The following is a 17,443-nucleotide window of genomic DNA, read 5'->3' on the forward strand; positions in this document are numbered from 1 at the left end:
TCGGGAGGTTGAGGCGGGCAGATTACCTGAGGTCAGGAGTTCGAGACCAGCCTGGCGAACATGGTGAAAACCCATCTCTACCCAAAATGCAAAGATTAGCTGGGCTTGGTGGTGGATGCCTGTAATCCCAGCTACTCAGGAGGCTGAGGCAGGAGAATCTCTTGAACCTGCGAGGCAGAAGTTGCAGTGAGCCGAGATCTCATCCCTGCACTCCAGTCTGGGCGACAAGAGTGAAACTCCATCGCCAAACAAAAAAAGGAACAGGTTCTTTCTTTTCCTTACTGATTCCTTCAGTATATTACAATACTCTGTAGGGAAAAATCTGCTCTTGATTCTGAAGCTGAAAGGTTTTTGAAGCCGAGAAGGGTATTGCTACCTTCTTTAAATGTGGATTAGAATATTTTTCAAGCTTCTCAGGGTACCATATTTTTGACAAATTTAGAGCTATTTCTATGTCTGTGGAGAATGCTAGATTCAAACTAGCTTTAGTTTTGGCTTGTACATATTTATTACATTTTTATTAATAAAAATTCTCTTGAGAAAGCAACATTGAATAATCAGCCATAGTAACTTCTTAGGATTTGTAGGTACAGAGGCTTTATACCATTTAAAGTTTACATCTAGGCTCTTTGCTTTAGCATTGTGCAATTTTTAAAATGATTGTTCTTATTTATCATTAGCAAAGGTATTTAGTAATTTTTACATGAAGTGACAACTTTGTTTTGAAGAGCACCTCTTTTCCCTCCTCAAGACAGTCCTTTGAAAGACTATGCTGACTTGATTACTTAACGAATGTGAAGTACAGTGTAATACTTCAACATTCATACTCATTTCACTGGGGAAATTAATTTACTTGGTCTCTGGGTAATAGTCTAGTTTCTGTGTGCATCTTAAAAGTGGTGTTGAATTTTTAGTTATACTTAAAGGCTCCCTCCCCTCCCCCCGTTTGTCTTTTGGCGACCACTGAAATTCTAGCTGAAAGCCAATATTGATTTCTGTATGACTATTAGATATGTGAAATAGTTGTGTTCATCATTGCATTTACAACTTAGATTTCTGAAGTCCGTTTTAGTGATTATTCTTGAACTCTTAGATACCTTTAAGTAGTTTTTTTGAATGAGGTGAACATTATAGATATAAGTTAGAAGTAGTTAGTTTTTTCCAGCCATGACATCTTTAAATCAGCTCTCTCAGCTTATTTCTTCTACAGAAAAGCAGTTATAATCCAGCTCTCTACAAGAAGCTGAACCTCAACACATCAGAAGGTGAATTCATCATATTTCTTAAACACACATACATCTCCTCCCCCACACCCTCCCACCAAAATTTCTGCTTTACTTTTAATTTCCTGTCTCAGAAGTCCACACTGAAATCATACCTGGGAGTCATACTTGATCTCATTAAGGCATTGGTTACATCCATTTGCTTCTCTATCCTTATTAGCTCTTAATTTTATTTCTCCCCTGCTTTAGTTCAAGATTTCATGACCTTTTATCTAGGATATTGCAGTGTTCTCTGCCATTTTTATCTCCCTCCATGCCACTATGAGAGAACTCTTATACTTTATTGTTTTGTTTTTTTTTTTTGAGACTGAGTCTTGCTGTGTCTCCCAGGCTGTAGTGCGGTGCATTATCTTGGCTTATTGCAACCTCTACTTTCTGGGTTCAAGGAATCCCTGCCTCAGCCTCCTGAGGAGCTGAGACTACAGGCATGCGCTACCATGGCAGCTAATTTTTGTGTTTTTGGTAGAGACAGGGTTTTACCATGTTGGCCAGGCTGGTCTTGAACTCCTGACTTCAAGTGATCTGCTTGCCTCGGTCTCCCAAAATGCTGGGATTACAGATGTGAGCTACCACACCAGGCCTTATACATACTTTTTATCTTAGTTCAGACGTTACTCTTCTTTAATTATCTTCCCATGCTCTCTCTGAGTTAAGGACCCCTTAAACCTGCCTCTCAGAACTGCTTGTGTATGAGTCCCTTGTGAAATTCATTCTTTTTTTTCACTTTTCATTTTTTAGATATCTGTTTTCCCATTAGATTAAATTCATGCAGTATCATCCATTGGTTTATCGTTCCAACAAATGTCTGTTAAGTGCAGCTTCCAAACTTAAGATTTCCAGGATACTATATTTCTCTTCACCTTAGACAGTATACTTAGATGGAGATTAGCTCTACCTGCTTGTCAGCCCAATAACACAAAAACATTAAACTAATGAATGGAAGATAGCTTTTTTCATGCATTCATACCTTTTCTTATTTTCACTATATCAGTTGAGAGAATGAAAGCTATGCAAGAAAGCTCATCTATAAGCATGCTATCATAACAGGCATTAAATGAGTGCTAGTGATACCAAAATCATTCTGACAAGAATTGTTTAGATACTGGACTTCCTATCTAGAATTGTGGTAAGTATGGGAAAAAAAGGTCTGATAAAATTGCACGAAGTACTTAAGTATGAATAGTGATGCTCTGTTCTTTTATTGGGAAGATGTTTATCAGGCTTTTTTGTAATGTAGGAGAAAGCACAATTTTAAGATGCCATCGTCGTCTTGTAAGCATATGTTTGAAGTATGTATGTCCTGGCAGTAAGAACTTAGATGACCTACTATCTATATCTAATACATATACTGGTTTTTCAGTGTGGGAAACATAATTTAGATAATACCAAAGGCATTCATATTTGAATTTGAAACAATTTTCAGTGTATAGCATAGAGTGAAATCTATTTTTGTTCTGTAGTGTTTTTTTAATTATAAAGTATTCAATATACAAAAAAAAGCATAGAACATAGTATAAAAAATACCACCACAGATATAATTGAACTCCCTTGTTTAATTCTTCTAAACTCCACTTTTACCTTCTTTTCTTCCCTGAGGTGAACAGTACCCTGAATCCAATAGTTTGTTCCCTTACATTAAAGAAATTTTTTTTTCTGTATAAGAATACAGTTGTATGGAATAAAACCTTTTTTATTCTGATATATTTGATGGGAAATTTCTGATTCAATGCCCCATAATCCTCTAATACTTTATATTTTCTACAAGTAAGGACTTCCTTCTGTATAACCACAATACAACCAGCAAAATCAGAAAGTTAACAATGATCAATTTCTACCTCAGACACTATTCAAGTTTTACCAACAGTACAAATATGCTCTTTATAGCAAAAAGTCTAGTTCAGAGTCATATGTTGCCTTCAGTTATGTTTTCAAAACCTTTTTCAGTCTGGAATAGTTCCTATGTTTCCTTATGAATTTTATGAATTTGACAGTTTGGAAGATTGCAGACTGGTTAATTTGTAGAACATCCCTGTTTGCATTAGTATTAGATTTTTTTATGTTTTGCAAGTAAACAAATGTAAACAGGATGTCTCATGCTTTAAAGAATTTATATTTTTCGGATTACAAATGTGACTGAACAGCTTTTCACATGCTTATTCGCCCTTTGGTCTACTCCTCTGTGATTTCCTGTTTATATTTTTGCCCATTTTGTTGTTTGAGATTTCTATCTTTTTCATATTGATTTGTAAAATTTCCCATATAGCCTGAATAATACTCATGTGTTCCGTTTATATGTGTTGTAAATATCTTGTCCTAGTCCGAATCTTGTCTTTTTACTTTCGTTAGGGCGGATGAAGAGCTGAAGTACAAAAATGTAAAATTTGTGTTCAGATTTATCAATCTTTTTATGGCTTGTGCTTTTTGTATATTATTGAAGAAATCAATCTTGACATCATTAATCTATTCTCGTAGATATTCAATTAAAATTGTTAGAAATATATATCTCTGTGTCTGATGTGAGATGTGGATCCAATTTCTTTCTACATAGTTTTTCTAGCAGCATTTATTGAATAGTTCATTCTTTTTTATGATGTGTAAAATCTCTAATGTTACAGATCAAGTTTTTGCACATGTGGGTTTGTTTCTGAGGTTTGATTTTTGTCCATCAGTTCATTCGTCTAGTTCTGCATTTATGTCTGTTGTCTTAGTCACCACAAATGTATAAAACCTTAATATCTAAGAGTCCTTTTTCCAGAGGGAAAAAGAAGAGCTCAGGTGAACCGATAAAAATCAAATGTGACCATGTTCTTTTAATACTTTTGGTATAGAGGTGGGAATGTTTCTCTTGCTAAGCTTATTCCATGTTGCCACTCTTTGGGTACATGCTAATGACAATCTTTCTTTATTCTCTTTAATTCTTGGTGTTAAAGATTTACGAATAGCTATTACTTTGGTCAGATAAATGAATGCCTGTTGTGTTGAATGTGGAAGGAGTATCTTAAGGGTCACCAGGAGTCTGAGTGAAAATAAAAACCAACAAAGACCCCTTTGTGTTAATTCTCATAAGTGTTTATTGACTACTATAGATTCCTACCAGCAGTTTATTTCAAGTATTAGTATTCTTTACAAGTCTACTTTTCTGTATTGTGAACATTTTCTATTTCTTACAAACTAAAAAAGTATATTAAGGCTTGACCAGATAAAATGAGAGAGGTTCTGTGGGAATGCTTTGTTCTGATTTATTACTTGTCACTCTTTTCCCTCTCCATTGGCTGGAAATTGAAAATTTCAGGGAAAGGTGGTTTAAAAGCAATCCAAATAATAATCCAAGTAAGAGGAGGAAGAGGGAGAGAGTGCAGTAGTTCAAGGCAATTATCAAGTTGATTCATGGGTTGTGTTTGTCAGGGGGATAATGTCAATGTTTAGTTGTTTCTTCTAGATCCAGATAAATGAGAAAATAAACGATTTAGGTGTATTGGATTTTGCCTGGTGGGATTTTGTAGCACCAATAAAATGGTTAGAGGGAGAAATTTTAAAGGGGTACATGTTTTGGTAATATTTCAGCATGCTGTTTGGCCAATTAGGAGCTGTGCAGGCAATTTGTGTGTATCTGTGAAGGCCTTTTCTCAGTCATATTTTCTGTAGAAAAATTGGCCTTAAGATAAAAGTTGTATCTTAGTCAAATGACCATCTTATCCTTTATGTAATTTATGAAGAAATTTACTTAGAAAAGTTGAAAAACAAATATATGAATGAAAACCCTTTTTCATCACTGAAAGTGTTCTTATCTGTAGAATTACATAACAGTTGTCTGTGATCGTATGTGCTTAAGCATACACATAATAATTCTGGCAAGGTTACATTCCAAAATAAATTAGTTGTGCAGCATTCTGAATATTCAGCTCCCTTTTTGTCTGTTCTGCTGAAATTTACAGTATATGAAAGAAAACTGATATTTAAATTTCTTTGTGTGTGTGTGTGTGTGTGTGTGTGTGTGTGTATGTGTGTTCCTTGATACTGCATTAGGATAAACTGAAATGTGTTTTTCAATTAAGATAGTTTACACTCTGCCCATATTCTCCAGTCAGAATATTTGGCCAAAAAATAGTGTTTATGAGTTCATTATCAATCTCTGGGTAAATGTCATTCTCTGGCTGCTGTTCTGTTAATGAGCAGCCAGAGACTTTCTTTTAATTTTAATGAGAATTGAGGAATCCAGTGTCTACTGGATAGTACAGTGGTAAGTCAACGCCACTATTGGTAAAACCAAAAAATATACCTTTTTTATAATGACATTTATGTTAAAAAATGATTATTTAAAGGTTTATATAAGGACACAGTAAAACTGATAGGTGAAAGATTTTATAGCTGTTTTATAGATTCAATGTATTTATAGACATCTTGAATATAGAAAAATAGTAATAAAGATAGAACTAAGTTCCAGATTCTTGGTAGCATTTATCTTTTAGTTTTCTAATTATGTCTAAACCCAATCTAAGAATAAAATTTATTAAATTGCAGAACTAGCTAAGATTCATTTAGCCTGCCCTATTTGACAGTGTATAATGACCTTGAATGAGGTCATGAAATCTTGTATTTTTTTATTTGGCACTAAGCCATTTATGGTAGTAAAACCCTTAGTGTAATAAAAAGCCTGACTATTTGATATTGTGTGATGTCGAAGATGAATTCAAATGTAGTTAAGAACGGAATAACACTTTTAGCAAAACTCTGGATAAAATTGTGCTTATCTGATGTTGAGCTCTGTCACAAGAGAGGGAATTAGGGGATCACTGTGCACCTCTTAAGATGCTTAACCAGTTTGTGGTTTTAATAATAAAATGCTAGCAAAACAGAGACTGCTACCAAGAATAATTATGTTGGCTTTAACCCCTAAAACAAAACATAAAAATATTGAAATTTGATGATTGCTGTTGACTTAATTGGAATTAATGTTTGGTTTTGCTATTGTAGTGCTTTCAATTTTTATCTCCCAATATTATGCTTATTGGCCCATACAAATATTTTGGTCCATTATAGTACTGTATTTCCTGTAACCATTTTGTAATGCTAGTCATGCTCTGCCTGTCTGTAGTGTTTTTCCTTTTTGGCTGAATATCCTTCCACCTGACCATCTTCAGCAACTTGCTGCTTGTACGTATTCACTTAATTCTGCAAATAGTCAATCATTTTAAATTTAATCTGACTCTCCATGGTGTTAACTGTCCCACTCAACTTGATGTATGTAAATTTAATGAGCATGCTGTCTTGTAAAATCCACAGCCATGAATGAAAATATTGAGTCTAACGTGTGTAATTCAGTTGAAAAAAATGTCCACTCTCTCATTGCTGTTCTCTGCTTAAAATTAAACAAAAAAACTTCCCTCAACTCTGGCTCTTTATATATATGTAACTCTCTCTTTCTCCCTCATGATAACATTTAAAAGAAATTTTTCTATACTTGATGCCTCTTTCATAGTGCATGGGACATGATTGTCACTTTTTAAATATTTACTAAATAAAGAAATCAGAAAAGTTCTCAAATAGAATTGATTTGAGAATAGATCTGCTTGATTGCACCTTAGCGCTTCAACTAGTTGCATGTGTGTGCACAGGTATTAAGTTATATCCTTCGCCCCTTCAGTTTTGCCAAAGAAAATGTGGATAATATTTATTTTGTACCATTAAAAAAAACAGTCCAGTAGGGAGTAAGGGTCCCTAAAAACAGTAGCAAACTGGCAGTTTGCTGGTGTGTGGCAACTTCTGGCCCCATGCAACCTGTAGGAAGACTCTTTGGAGTGTCTTTTTAAAAGTTGCTTGCTTAACCTGGTTTCCAGGTCAGGGCCACCACTTGTGCAAATTACAAATTTGGTCCTTGTGCAAATTACAAAATAGGTCTATCCTTTCATTCTGGGTGGACACAGCACCACACAAGGTCATAAGTTTGGAAGTTTGGAAGAGATGGTGAAGTGAAATCTGGAAGGGACCTTGGTCCCATTCATTCCTCAACTAGGTACTTCTTGGCAGGGGTCAGTCATTATATTGACTCTGTTCTAGGTCATTGAGGTTTAGTGTGGCTCTGCTAGTGTTCCTGAAAAATGATGGATTTTAGCTTGGCCATCTCTGTGTCAGTGTCATGACCTGAAGATTTCTACCCCTGGAGTTGGAACTCATTCCCATTACTGTTATCTGAAGATTCTTGAGAATCTTCTTAGGAGCAGCAATTGCTCAGTGTTCTAGTCTAGGGCTGTATCATCTCCAGCTTCAGTTCTATCTCCCAGAAGATTACCTACATCTCATATGTTTTTCCTAAAATAGGATGAGCGAACTCTATTTGAGAACTTTTCTGATATCTTCTTTATTTAGTAAATATTTAAAAAGTGACCATCATGTTCCATGCACTATGAAAAAGGCATCAAGTATAGAAACATTTCTTTTAAATGTTATCATGAGGGAGAAAGAGAGTTACATATAAAGAGCCAGAGTTGAGGGAAGTTTTTTTTTTTTTTCTTTTTTTTCTTTTTTTGAGATGGAGTTTCACTCTTGTTACCCAGGCTGGAGTGCAATGGCGTGATCTCGGCCCACCGCAACCTCCGCCTCCTGGGTTCAGGCAATTCTCCTGCCTCAGCCTCCTGAGTAGCTGGGATTACAGGCACGCGCCACCATGCCCAGCTAATTTTTTGTATTGTTAGTAGAGACGGGGTTTCACCATGTTGACCAGGATGGTCTCGATCTCTTGACCTCGTGATCCACCCACCTCGGCCTCCCAAAGTGCTGGAATTACAGCACTTTGTAATTCGCATGAGCCACCGCGCCCTGCGGGAAGTTTTTTTGTTTAATTTTAATTGATTAAAGATTAGCTTGCTTATATATTGATACTGAACCAACGGAGAGAATTTAGTGAAATAAAATAGAAGAGGATAATAGATGTGTAATACCCTTTCTGGAGGTGGGAGGAAAGGGGATCTTGAGCATAAATGAACAGGAATGTCTTTGGATAGATGCAGTAGTTGGGTAGGGAAAGATATTAGTGTGTAAATAAAGTGGTAAAACAGCAGGAAATGGAATTGTAGCTTTCTTTTCATAGATGGAATTGAAATTTACTTACTGAGAGTGATAGGCAAAAGTAGTAGTTTCATAGTTCCCGGAAAATAGCCAAGGTTTGAAATAAGTACCATATGAAATATGAAAAGAGACTAGTAGGATTTACTATAAATGTTGTGAGAATTGATGAATCAACAGTTGGCCTTCATTGGAAGACATTAGAATGGTCAAGAAAGTGGAGGCCTTCGTTGGGGCCAAGAAAAAGGTGGTCTGGGTGTGGGAGAAGTTACAAGATGGAAGATCCTCAATTATAGAGATTCTGATGATGCCTGTGGTGGAGCGGGTTTTAGATAATGAAAAGGTCCGGTGTGGTCACGAGGACTGTAGCTGTGGACAGTGGAAGTGAAGGTTGCATTGGCAAGGAAGCCAAGGACACTCTAGGGCAGGCGTGCTCAATCTTTTGGCTTCCCTAGGCCACATTGGAAGAATAGTTGTCTTGGGCCACACCTAAAATACACTAACACAATAGCTGATGAGCTTTAAAAAAAATCACAAAATCTCATAATATTTTAAGAAAGTGTTGGGCCACATTCAAAGCTGTCCTGGGCTGCAAGTTGGACAAGCTGGCTCTAGGGCCATTGTGGGTGATAGTAAGGTATGGAGTGTCAGAGGAATCAACCCAAGTTGATGGCAGTGGAAGTGTTCAGTCAGATGGTACTAGCCCCAAGGAAAAGGAATTTTAGATGCTAATAGAGATAAATCATATGAAAAGAATGAGGAAGATAAGATAGAACAGAGTTCAAGTCTAAGTTAAAGAACCATGGTCAACTTGCAGAATTTTCCTGAATCTCAGCTCTCTCCTCAATAAAGAGGACATACCTCAAATTAGTGAGGGTTAGTTAAGTAAAGCTTATAAATGTTTAGCACACTGCCTGGCTCAAGAATTTGACCATCATTTAAGATTACAGGAATACCTAGAGGTCTTTGTAAAATGGTTCTGTGAGAATGGGTGAGAAGGTCAGTTCATAGAACAGGTTTAGAATGAAAATTGGATATGTAAACAGTTGGGGAAGTTTGGGTTTTGAATGGAATTGTGTTACTTGTGTCTGACTTACTTAACCCTTCCTCTCAGGACCCTTGGATTTGTCTTGATTGCAGTTTCTTTAGTCCCCTTTCCTCCTTCACTTCAGTGTGTATTTACTACAGCCAAATAGTCTGCAGACCTATTCCTTTTATTTAGGGGAGGTTAAAAAAAAAATCTCCTTTTTCTTCTTATTTTTTAAAAAATTATGATGTTGGTTTTCTTTTTTTACCCCAAATCGTTTATAAAAAATTCTGCTATTAAAATACTTCAATTTAATCTTTTAAAATAACTTTAGACTTATAGAAGAACTGCAAAAATAGTATAGAGAATTCTTGTATACTTTTCACTCAACTACCCCAGTGTTAACATCTTATTTAACATTCGTACAATTATTAAAGCTAAAAATTGAATACTGAGACAATGTTATTGACTAAACTACAGACTTTCTTCAGATTTTGTCAGTTTTCCCACAAATGTCACTTTTTTTTCCCTTCCAGGATCAAATCCAGGATCACATCTTGCATCTGTTTGTCATGCCTCGTCTAGTCAATGACGGTTCCTTATCTTTTATGACCTTGATTCTTTTGAAGAATTATGGTTACTTATTGTGTAGAGTTCTCTCAATTTGGGTTTGTCTGACTTTTTTATTTTTGTGATTAGATTAAGGTTTGAGATGAATACTACAGACGTGATCACCCTTCTCATTATATCATAGCTGGAGATATGAAATATCAATATGTCCTATTATTGGTGGTGTTAGCCTGGACAACTTTCTTAAGGTGGCATCTGTTACCTTCCGCCCTTGTAAATTTACTATTTTTTTCCTTTACAATTAAGGAGAAACAGGATATCCGCATGGTCTGAAAGCATCTCTTTAATTTTTTTTGCTTTTTAGGTTATAATCTAATTCTATCATTTTATTTTTCAGATTGTTCCAGTTTTGACCATTTATAGCTTTTGCAGTTTGGCTCATGTCCTTTTGACATATTTTCTTTCTTTCTTCCTTGTGGAGTACTTTTTTTTTTAACTTTCTGGTACCATGTTAATTTGGTCTTTTAAATTCTGGTCTTTTTGGATGGCATAGCTGTGTTTCTATGTATTGAATGAAGAAAAAAAAGTTTTTCAAGTATTGTACTTCTGAAATATATTCCTAGTGCCAGTCAGATTAGCACAGTAAAACAGCACAGTGATTCCATTTAGGTATAGATTTTAATTAGAAAGTAATTGGCCAAAGGAAAACTATTTTTTTTGATGTTGCAACTCCCAGTTTTCCCTGGCAAAACTGTGTCTACACATGTACAGGTGGTCTCCAACATATAGCAGTTTGATGGAATGATTTTCGACTTTACAGTGGTAAGAAAGCAACATGCATTGCATAGAGACTGTACTTCAAATTTTGAATTTTATTCATTTTCTGTGCTAGCAATATGCAGTTTGACACTCTGTTGTGATGCGGGGCAGAAACCGAGAGCTGCAACTCCCCCCGTCAGCCATGCAATCATGAGGCTGAACAGCCACCTGTACTGGGTCCCCAGCAATTTTTGGATATTGTGCTTTGTGTTTTGGCATCCCACTATGTCTACAAAATGTGCATCTGTGTATACAAAATGTTATTATAAAATAGCATTTGTGCTAGATGATTTTGCTCAACTGTAGGCCAATGCAAGTGTTCTGAGCATGTTTAAGGGAGGCTAGGCTGAGCTGTGACATGCAGTATGTTAGATGTATTAAATGCATTTCTGTATTTCAATTTTTAATGGCTTTTTTGGGACATAACCCCATTGTAAGTTGAGCATCTGTATATTAAGGACTACTATAAATGAGATAATTCATAATGCATATTGTTAACATATTAACAGAACTTTAACATCAAAAACAATAATATGCTCTTCAGACAGATATTAAAATTTTGAACAGGTGACTTATCAAATAATTTTTTTGAACGACATATATTCAGCCCAATAGCCAGTTGATAAATTTTTCCATTTAAAGGGTAGAGATTTATTTCATATATCCATGGAAATTTTAACCTTTTTCAAATTACTTACTGAGCCTTATGTATTTATTTATTTTTATATTTCCTGTTAAGTATTTTACCTATAATCGACATTTAATGAGATACATACATATATCAACATACTGATATATTGAGGTAAAACCGCCATTTTAGAGCTGTTTTAAAGTCTGTCTACAGTGTCATTTTGTACCTAGGCAGTGTGGTAGCACAGTAAAACAGCATGTTTTATTGACCTGTGTTTGAATAGAAGGATCAATTGATCAGTTATTACACAATAGTTTATATTGCTCTTTTTTTTTAGGCCATCTCTGTGTGTTTCTACATTTATTCAGTTCTATTTGAAAGAAGTCTTATTTTAATATCCAGCGAATTATTTTCAAATGGCATAGTGGGTACTGTTGGTACCCCCTCCCAGCCCCTTTTTACCAGGCTGGTGCACCCAGGCCCCAGGTGGTGAGTGTTGGCTTCTAATGGCTTATAGATGCCCCTTTCTCCAGAGATTTGCCCCCATCAAAACTAGGATTCTGCAGCTAATGACTAACTTGAGGTTGTTGAGGCTGGTTTCTGCTTCCAGGTCATCCTGACTGTGGTGCATTTCAGGTTGAAGTGAGAATCCACCAGAGGCCACCTTCAGTATGTCTTTTTTTTCCTCTTCTGTCTTACTTCCTTTACTCTCTTTATCCTGAAAGCAGCCGCACTTGCACCTGAATCCCTGTTTCAGGCTCTGCTTTTAAGGGAACATGACCATAGATAATGGAAATACAACATGATAATTTTGAGGAAATATAAACTAAGAAACATAAAAAAACTGATGGCTTGCTCAGTTTTCTCCCACTGACCTTTCCCAACTCCATTTTCTTAGATAGCCTTGGGAGATGCTTAACCCTTCTGGAATTTCAACATAAAATACGGATATGTGATTTTTAGGGAAAAAAGCTCCCAGTAAAATTTCCAAGGACTTTGTTACTCCCAGAAGTTAAGTGCTACTGCCTCATGGGATTTTTTTCTTTCAGCCTTGTTTTCCATAAATAGAAATTGAAAGTATATTCTAAAAATACTGTACCCCTCATGCTTTCATGCTTATTTTTTTCTCTCTACTGCCTCCTTATTATCTCTTTCTCTCTTTTTAAATGGCAGAGCTTTTCTAATTCTTTCAAATGCCATTTCCTCCTGGACATTTGGAAAATGACCTGTTAGATGAAGTTACATGCCTAGTGGGTATCTCACAAAGGTTTAGTGGGTTATGTAACTGATTCCAATCTTTTTGTAGCATTGTCTTAGTCCATTTTGTGTTGCCATTAGGAATACCTGAGGCTGGGTAATTTAAAAAAGAGCTTTATTTGGCTTTCAGTTCTGCTGGCTGTATAAGAAGCATGGGACCAGCATGGTGAGGGCCTCAGGGAGCTTCCACCCGTGATGAAAGGCAAGGAGCAGCTGGGGGTGCAAAGATCACATGGCGAGAAAGGAGGCAAGAGAGAAGGCGGTAGGGATGTGCCAGGCTCTTATTAACAGCCTGCTCTCATGGAAATTAATAGGGCAAGAACTCACTTCTACCCCAGAAAGGTCACTAATCTATTCATGAAGGACCTGTACTCATGACCCAGACACCTCCCACTAGGCCCTACTTCCAACACTGGGGTTCAAATTTAACTGTGAGATTTTCATGGGACAACATCTGTATTAGAGCAAGTATTATTTACCTCCTTTTTGTTTTTTACACTAGGACTGTCATCATTACTTTTGTCAAGAAGGTGAGTACCATATTTAGGCAAAAGAGGCAGGATAAACCAGAGAAAGCAGCAGGGAGAACTTTGGGTGTCTCCTTTAATTCCAGATGTATCACTCTACTAGTCAGAGTTCTCCAGGACAAACAGAACCAATAGGATGTCTGCCTGTCTGCCTGTCTGCCTGTCTGTATGAGAGGGGATTTATTAGGAGACCCGTCTCACATGATTATGAAGGGTGAGAAGTCCTACAGTATGCTGCCTGCAAGCTGGAGAATCAGGAAAGTCAGTAGTGTGGCTCAGTTCAGGTCCAAAGTTTTCAAAACCAGGGAAGCTGTTGCTGTAACTCAGTTGGAGGCCGAGGTGGACTAAGGCCTGAAAACTCCAGGGAGGGTGCCACTGGTGCAAGTTCCAGGGTCCAGAGCCTGAAGAACCTGGAGTTCTGATGTCCAAGGGCAGAAGAAGGTTGTTGCAGTTCCAGAAGAGAGAGAGTGAGACTTAGCCTTTCATCTACCTTTTCATTTTATCCAAGCTCTCAGCTGATAAGATGGTGCCTGCCCACACTGAGGGCAGATCTTCCTTACCCAGTACACTGATTCAAGTACCAATCTATTCTGAAAGACATACCTAGAGATAATGCCTTGCCAGCCATCTGGGTATCCTTTAAGCCAGAAGACTAGTCTAAAATTAACCATCACACCTAAAAGTAACCAACCCCCCAAATTAACCATTACAACCACTTTTGTGTATGAACTCGTGTTATCACGAAGATGTCTTTCCAAAAAGAAAGCAGAGGACTTAAAAAAAAAATTCCTTCTACTATTCACCTTGAAATTGTATTTCAATTTCAGCCATAACTAAAGGGCTTTCTGTTTTTTGGTATTCTGTATCTATTAAGTATTTTAATTTACTGAAGAGACTGGATAATGTTTGGCAATTACACTGAAAATAAAGTGAATAATTTAAAACAGAATTTCCCAGTGCTCTCAGGTTCCCCCACCTTTTATAACAGTTATCCCCTAACTGTCTTTTTTCCTGTGAAATTCGTTACAGATAATGTTACCTATGTTCATAAATTAAGAAAATCAATGTCTTTTTGTACTCTATAATAAAATATATATTTCAGTTTAAACAACTGGCCATGACCACTCAAGAAGGTATAGTAAATTCACACACATCGCTTCTCGGCCTTTGGCTAAGATCAAGTGTAAATTCACACACTTGAACCTCTGCTTCATACCTCTGTGAGTACAGCAGTGGCAGATTGATAGAGCTGTACTGTTTTGGGGATTCAAATACCACCAACAGTATTTCCCTGGGACACCTACATTTCAGGAATGAAGCATAACTATTGGTAAAACTTAAAGAAAGCACAGTGTAACTATAATTTACAGAATAGTTTGATTTTTGGAAAGTTCAATATAAAGTAAAAGCATGCAATACAAAGTATTTAATATGTAATAATTTTACATTTTACATCTATTTCTGGAATAGGAGATGGCAGAACTTATTTTTTAGTCTCAACCTTGCTGATCAGAACAGAAACTGGTCCAGACAGCATTAAAAAACAAAACAAACAAACAAAAAAACTGGCAGATGGGACAAAAGCAATCCCTAGCAGCCCTCGTTACTCATTAGCATAAGACACTCCCATCCGCACCATAGTAATTTACAAATGCCATGGCAATGGCCCAGAAGTTACCACCCCTTTCCTAGAAAATTCTAAATAACCCACTCCTTAATTTACATTGACCTACCCCCTAATCTGCATACAGCGAAGTGGGTTTAAGTGAGTATAATTACAATTGCCAAGAGCACATACATTTCTGACTGTGCACACTGCCTGAGTTAGCCCTGTTCTGCATGGAACAGCACCATTCAATGAAAGGTTGCTGTGTAATACCACCGTCTTGCCTTTGAATTCTTTCTGTGATGAAGCCAAGAGCCCTCCTGGGCTAAGCCCAGGATTTGGAGCTCATTTGTCCTAGAACAGTTCCATTGAATTAAAGTCTAGGCTTAGTTAAGGATGATTCTTTCTCTCTGTCTTTTTTGTGTATGTGAATCTCTTTACGGGGCACAGGTAGTTTTTACTATACAGGTTAAACTGTGATGCTACCCCTGTAAATGCTGCTAGCACCACCTCAGTTATTGTGACAACTAACAAACAGGCTTACAGAAGTTTCCAAAATTTCCAAAATGCTTCCTATATGGTGTTAAGTCCTATCGAGCCTTCTCTCACTAGCTTAGAGAAAAAAAACAAAACAAAGCAAACCAAACCATTATTCACATAACAGGGTGTTTCTAACTAGAACAGCAAAAGTGACATTACTAATTACTACCTTTTATTGTAGAGTCAAATGGAACAGCTTCTAAGATCTTAAATATTTCTATCAAGGTAAAATGAAGGAAATTTTGACTTTTAATTGCTTGAAGGGTTTGGTAGCCAAGAATTGAGTCAGCTGAAGGCATAAACTACAGCATTTGATGAATGTAGCACCCTTATAAAATCTGGAAGAAATTTGACTTGCTAGACTGCATCAGTGATCCAAAGTCCTGAATTTTATGGATCTATTCTGAGTAGATACGGAGTTTATATACATTCAGGTATTTCACATTGCATACCACAAATGACTTAGGGCTAAGTTCAGAAGAAAATTCATTTGAGCTGCCCTTCTTCTTTAGCCATTTCTGTCTTACCTCAAGCACCGTTTCCTTTGCCAGAACAGCCTCTTATTTCAGCACCTTAATTAAGAGCAATTCATATATTTATGTGAATATATACCTGACTTGAATTTTTAGTCAAAATTAAGCCGGTAGCAAGATCTTAGATACTTAAACCGTTATTTTGTTTGGTGCTGTTGAGCAATGTTAGATTTTAGGTGGTGGCTATTTTTATAACTTTTATGTGATATGAACATTCAATAAATTAACTAGTTAACATTTTTTTATACGAGTAGGGAAAAGACAAAACTATAAAATGCTTTGCCTTTTGCTGGAATCAGTAATGGATATTTGATATGTGTTTTTGTGTATCAGAATCTGAAAATTGGTTGGTTTATTTAGTTTTTAATTTTTATGACACAAAGAGCAGCTCTTTCAAAGCAGTGCAAGATAGCTTCAGGTGCAGCTGTTGTAAAAATAAATAAATATATTGAAATTGTGAATCCTAATGACCTTATGAATGGCAGAAATCTGCAACTGTCTAATTATCTATAGTGATGTGAATATAATTTTATTTGCCTGCTGTGAATTTTAAAGGTTCTTTTGGTAAGTGTTTTACCTGTTAAAATGATCTGGAATACTTTCTTCTCTCTCTCTCTCCAGCTGTTTTCTCTTTCCTTCCTTCAGGCTGAACTACACATAAATTATTCCAAAACAATTAATGCTGCTTTAGTCACAAATTATTGATTTTTCCATTCGTAGTGCATGTAAAATTGCTGCTCTCCTTAGATTCTAAAATGAGGCATTTTAATTGTGTTTTCCAGGAAGATATGAATTTAAATGAAGATAAAAAGGCACCATTGCGGGAAAAGGACTTCAGTATCAAAAAAGAAATGGTGATGCAGTACATTAATACTGCTTCTAAGACAGTAAGTAAAACTGTCAAGTTGAAAAATACTGCTGAACATGTTTCGGTATGGAAAACAACACATTTGTCTAATGAAGTACTTAAGTTTGTGGGCAGCTGTAATCAGAGGGCTTTTGAATGCATAATTAAGGGCACAAGTATTATACATTTGTTTAAATTAAAAATATTTCTCATCTTAAAACTTTTAAGTTGCTTGTGTTTTTTAGCCTGTTATATTGCTAAGAAACACTTGGGGGGTCTACTCTGTCACCTTTCCTTGTTAGTGAATTAATATATTTATTGATTTTTTAATGTCACTTATAAATCAGAGCGATGTTTATATTATAGAAAAGTGAGTACGATTTTACTCTATCTACATCAGGGCGCATAATGGCTTAGAAGTGTATCTTTAATGTGAGTCTCCCTATGAATAAAATTATCTTGTAACAAATTATAAATGTTGATATTGAAAGGAGCATTAGGCCTCTGCATGGCTGCCAGTTTTCTAGAGAAACGTGAAATATGTGGGTGGAAGTAATGACTAAATGTCTAAGAAACCATGACTGGCACACACAATCAATTGCATTTATTTCATGGAACAACAAATGAGCTTGACTAGTCATATACAAATTGTGAATAAATGGATTGGATGAAAAATATAAAATGGAAGCCAATGAAGAGGCAATCAGTAGAAAGACAGTAGGAAATGATTTTGGCTCAGTT

General features: G+C 36.2%; 1 protein-coding gene across 2 annotated transcripts in view; it reads left to right on the top strand.

The window, feature by feature from the left end:
• Positions 1–17,443, top strand: part of DIAPH3 (diaphanous related formin 3) — a 503,028-nt gene that overhangs the window by 60,752 nt on the left and 424,833 nt on the right. For both annotated transcript variants that reach the window (XM_017538779.2, XM_017538781.2), the window contains one exon: positions 16,638–16,742. In XM_017538779.2, coding sequence (XP_017394268.1) covers positions 16,638–16,742 — 105 coding nt within the window. The remainder of the gene's footprint in view (positions 1–16,637; positions 16,743–17,443) is intronic.

This window comes from Cebus imitator, unplaced genomic scaffold, assembly GCF_001604975.1.
Source record: "Cebus imitator isolate Cc_AM_T3 unplaced genomic scaffold, Cebus_imitator-1.0 Scaffold114, whole genome shotgun sequence".
Taxonomy (NCBI): domain Eukaryota; kingdom Metazoa; phylum Chordata; class Mammalia; order Primates; family Cebidae; genus Cebus; species Cebus imitator.